Source organism: Vigna umbellata, chromosome 8, assembly GCF_029865625.1.
Source record: "Vigna umbellata cultivar VRB3 chromosome 8, Vumbellata_1.0, whole genome shotgun sequence".
NCBI classification, from domain to species: Eukaryota; Viridiplantae; Streptophyta; class Magnoliopsida; order Fabales; family Fabaceae; genus Vigna; species Vigna umbellata.
The window spans coordinates 48,525,613-48,530,337 of record NC_142172.1 but is presented as its reverse complement, the minus strand read 5'-3'; the positions used below and the strand labels follow the sequence as shown (position 1 = coordinate 48,530,337).

Here is a 4,725-nt window from a genome sequence, read left to right as displayed (position 1 = left end):
TACAGCAAATAAAGAGATAGATAGAACAAGAAGTGATGGGTCTTTCAAGACATGTATCAGCTCAGTTTGATAGCAAGAAACAAATAAAGAATATGGGGGCATTAACGTTAACTGACAAACAACATTACCCTCAGATATGCACCACGCAACCCAAACCTATGAGGCATCATGGCTCTATATATGTCAGTAGACTCGGCAATACAAGTGCGACGCCATAAATACATGGAATTTAACAATGACATGAAACGAGCCAATCAAATCCTACACATCCAATCTCAAACAAAAATAAAAATATAGATATATCTGCAGTATTTGATGAAATCTGGAGATAATTGAATCGAGCTGTGCAGAATATGCAGAAACCAAAGTGAACCATTTCATTTGCTTCAACTTTCTGGAGCAGGAGCAGGAGTCTTCAGAAGTGGTTGGAGTGCTTTAACAACAATGCTCATATTCGGCCTAAACTCAGCTTCATACTGCACGCACAGTGCTGCAACAGCTGCAAGCTGCATTGTCAACAATAAGTACTGTTAATGTGAGCATCTAATGGAAGATCCAGGCACCAGAACTTTATTCATTAGTCAAAATATAATCTCTGTACATATGTGTGTGCAAGTAAGGGGAGAGTGAAAGAGAAACAGGCACCTTAGCAACTCCTTTAGGGGGATATTCTCCCTTCAGTTTTGGGTCAACGCACTGTTTCACTTTATCTTCACTCAATCGTGGAGTAGCCTACAAAAAATACCGCGTCAACAAGGCCATCAGTGTCAAATGAAAATGCAGAGACAAGGTATAGATTTAAGCAGGAGCACTGACCCATGTGACAAGACTCTGCTGTCCTCGAGGCATGGTGTGGTCAACAGGTTTTCTTCCTGTGAGAAGCTCAAGAAGAACAACACCAAAACTATAGACATCGCTTTTTTGAGTCAACTGCCCAGTCATTGCATATCTGTAAAGTTTGGCAACTCAGATGGCTAAGAATCGATAAAACCACATAAAATTTCAGAGGAAAAAGAACTGAGATGAGAAACAACAGATTAAAGATAAAAAAAGATAGCTAAGCAGCCAAAAGTATTAATTGTTTTTTAAAGTTTCTTGAGGAATTCACATGACTCATTAAGTGGACCAGAGTCCTAAACAACACAAACCATAAAAACTAATAGCAATGATGAACAAGATACTTCCTTCAACCACATGCTGAATTAGATTGCAGGGATATCAACAGTGAAATATACTGTTCAGGAACAACATTCGCACAAACAAACTCAAAAATAAATGTGAATAAAGACCTTTCAAGGTAAACTGAATCAAGAAAACTAGATACACTGCATATATTTCCTGTATATCAATTTAACTTCTACTAAATTTAAGTCAATTGTGGAGAGTACAGGGTCAATAAAAAAAACTGGTTCACGTCCGAAACCAGTACTGATACCATGGAACCGCATTCCCTCCTCTTACTACAACTTAACAATCAACACTTGCAGATTTATCATCAAGTAAAATTGAAAGATTGCACACATTTGAATTGAATTCATACAAAAATGGAAAGGGAAACAAGGTAAAGAAACCATAAACAAGTTAAAGAAACCATAAACAAATTTAATAGATGACTACAAGAGAAATTATTCAATGTCCAATTCCATGTGATAGGGTGTGTTTGGATATCGGTGGGAGCATCCAAACCAACTTTCAGTTTCCATTTAATACTGTGCCAACATACTTTTTTTTCTTCTAAATTTAGTTAGAAGCAAAATTCACCTCAAACTCCAGTTGACTTAAAAGATACAACGACTTATTTTGCAACTCGAATTGATTTCCTAACTGAAATCCAAGCACACACATAAGCCTCAGTAATAAATCATGAAAGCTTATGTAAAAGGACATCGCACAGGCAACACTAGAAGTGTAAACATATAAAAAGGTTTATTCATAGTACAGGATAGCATGCATATGAAAATTCAAAGGAAGTACGAAAACAAATATAGATATAAAATGAATAGCTAGCAGGATCTTGAAGCTTACTCTGGAGCATGATAACCAAAAGTTCCCAATACACGAGTTGAATGAAGACGGGCAGCCATGTCAGGGGCCTGATTGGAAAGGTTAAAGTCAGCTATCTTAGCCTTGTAGTCTTCAAATATTAGCACATTACTTGATCTGATATCCCTGTGTATAATTGGTGGCTGAACTTTCTCATGTAAATACTCCAATCCCCTGGCTGCATCAACTGCGATTCTAACTCGCTGTATCCAATCAAGTGTTGGCCCTGGTTGTGCACCTTGAACTCCCTTTCTACCTGTAGCATAAAGACAACCAAAATCATTGACGGAACTAATTGGATATGAAGTACAAGTTAAGATGGGACATTAAGATACATACCGTGCAATATGTCATGAAGAGAGCCCATAGTAGCAAACTCATATGCAAGTACACGGAGGTTTCCTTCAACGCAGTACCCGTGCAACTCAACAAAATTATCATTCTTCAATCTTGAGACCATGGAAACCTGAAATAGCAAACACTGGATGAGAAGACTAATAAATTGACAAAACAATCTAGAATCCAACATACTTGAAGTGTATAAATTATAACGGTTGGTTTCGCCTAGTTGGTAGGAGAGACATGCCTGGGTCAAAAACTCGTTGTTTGATTCTGGTTCAGATGAAACATCAAGCTTTTTCACAGCCACTGCTTTTCCATTGTTTAAGGTTGCGTAATACACCCTTCCATACGATCCTTCACCAATTAATGCCTTTGAACCAAAGTTGTCAGTCTTTTCCTTCAGCTCATCTAAAGATAGGGCTGGAGCTTCAATAGGTGGTGGTGCCTTTTGTGTTTCAGGCTTGACAGGAGCTGACACCTTTGAGCCTTTTTGGTTGTCTGGAGCAAATAATTATTGAAACGTGAGTAATCATTACCAGGAAATGTGCCAGTGATCTAATATGGCGAACTACTTCGAAGCATCTAATTGAAGTCATCATTATATATCGAATAGTAGCACATACAATCTAACTCTAAAAGAGCTGCCGGAAAGGGGGGTGACACCTAATTTAAATATTATACTACAGGGTACAATAATATAATACAACCATTGAAGATCAAAGAAAATTATCATAAATAATAAACCACATCAATTTAGGAGCACTGTGAACATAGTAAATGGGAAAAGATGGTGAAATCAGTAGAAAAATAACATAACAGAATAGACTAAAAAAGTAGCAGAATGACTGTCCGGGAGGTTCAAAAGGAGGAAGAAAAAAAAAATGTTCTTACGAAGTGTAAAGGAAACAGAGGTCAAACCATACATAACATTTTGTAATATGGTCAGGGTATAAGGGTTTAACATCAATTACGTTTCTACAGCAAAAAAAAAAAATAGAAAACGAGGGCAAGGTCACACTTTTACCCAAAAAATCCCCAAACAACAATGTTTTATTTTCTCTAAAATTGGGTATTCGAAGCTCGTATCATGGCAGAGAACGGTTATACGCAAAAAGCCACTGCTGTGGCCTAAATGAGTTCTATTGAAAATCGGTACCCTAGAAAGCAATGAAAAAGATCAATAGAAAATAAAATGGAAGCTAAAAGAAATAAACCAAAGATAATCGTTGAGAGGAAAATTATGAGCCTTTGGGTATCCTTCGCAGTTTACTTTCGTTGTTTCTTAATGGTAAACAATACGGATTAAACCAATAAACTCACTGTCTCCGTAATTCCTTGGGCTTTTCAGGTGTTCATTCTCGTTCGATGGGTAAGACTCCTCCACCTGACAAGTGCAACAAAGCCACCGACGCATCCTTGTCCTCTTCCTCAAAAATAGATCGTCTTGATAAGTTGTATTCCCCTGGCGGACAAAGTAATCAGGAGGAGACGCATGTGACTGCATATAATCACATCAAGAACCATAAATATCCCAAACGTGACGTCATAAGTGAAAAACAAGAAACTCTAAAAACAGGTGTAAAAATAAATAAATTTAAGATATTTCAGCGTTGAAAAGTAACAGTGCCTCATCGCCAGCTATTCGATTACACCATAAAAATTAACGATCAGTGAGAAATGAACCGGGGCACCAAAACCATGAATTTTAAAAAATCCCATTTATCACACTCGTCCTGCATTCTGCCATGACCATGTGCATGATCTGGTGAACGGTGCATGGCCTTTAAAAATCGGAAATCAGGAAATAAAAATTACAGAGGCAGATATGTTGAATTGGAGAGGGAATTGCGGGTGAGAAAGGAAGCGGAGAATTGCAGTGGAAAATTGAAAGGGAATTCTCACCAAATGAGCAGGACGGTGGTGGTAGTCTCTGCGGTCCATCAAGAGGGGAAAAATTGAAAGAGAAAAAGGAAATTATAGACGAATCCAAAAAAGGAATGGCGGATTAGAAGCCAAATCGGATTCGCAAAAGCGCAGAACACCCGAAGAGGCCCAAAAAATGAAGAAGCGAAGAAGGAAAGAGAGGGAAATAAGAGAAAGGGGAAAGAAACCAAAATTAGGCATTGAAGAGAAGAATAGCGAAATTAGAGGTGAAAGGAACGGGAGAGAGAGAATTTACCTTAAAGATTATACGATTTCAGATTGAGATGAGAGGAGATTGATGTTTTAGGGTTTGTTTTTGCCAACCCAAGCAACGAATAATAAACAGATTCAGACCCCAGGAACAAGAGAGAGAAAACCAGGTGTGCTGCCTCTCTTCTTTTTATTATTCTTTTTTAT

General features: G+C 37.8%; 1 protein-coding gene across 3 annotated transcripts; it reads right to left on the bottom strand.

Moving 5' to 3' along the window:
- LOC124847125 (protein CYTOSOLIC ABA RECEPTOR KINASE 5-like) lies at positions 1 to 4,725 on the bottom strand. Of its 3 annotated transcripts, XM_088097708.1 has the most exons (9): positions 4,565 to 4,684; positions 4,288 to 4,315; positions 3,706 to 3,883; positions 2,630 to 2,883; positions 2,383 to 2,509; positions 2,026 to 2,299; positions 817 to 949; positions 646 to 732; positions 1 to 506 (listed from the first exon to the last, which is right to left on the bottom strand). In XM_088097708.1, the coding sequence occupies exons 3-9, from the start codon at positions 3,797 to 3,799 to the stop codon at positions 387 to 389; spliced, it is 1,089 nt and encodes a 362-aa protein (XP_087953834.1). In that variant the 5' UTR covers positions 3,800 to 3,883; positions 4,288 to 4,315; positions 4,565 to 4,684; the 3' UTR covers positions 1 to 386. The 3 variants fall into 3 exon arrangements, with proteins under 3 accessions (XP_087953834.1, XP_087953833.1, XP_087953832.1); XM_088097707.1 differs by lacking the exon at positions 4,288 to 4,315 and having other exon boundaries at positions 4,565 to 4,725; XM_088097706.1 differs by lacking the exon at positions 4,565 to 4,684 and having other exon boundaries at positions 4,288 to 4,326.

Coding starts and splice junctions, on each gene's coding strand:
- LOC124847125 (XM_088097706.1), bottom strand. CDS start 4,326: ATGGACCGCAGAGACTACCACCACCGTCCTGCTCATTTG. Junction 3,884..4,287: donor ACCACCGTCCTGCTCATTTG/GTGAGAATTCCC, acceptor GATTATATGCAG/TCACATGCGTCTCCTCCTGA. Junction 2,884..3,705: donor CCCAAGGAATTACGGAGACA/GTGAGTTTATTG, acceptor TATTTGCTCCAG/ACAACCAAAAAGGCTCAAAG.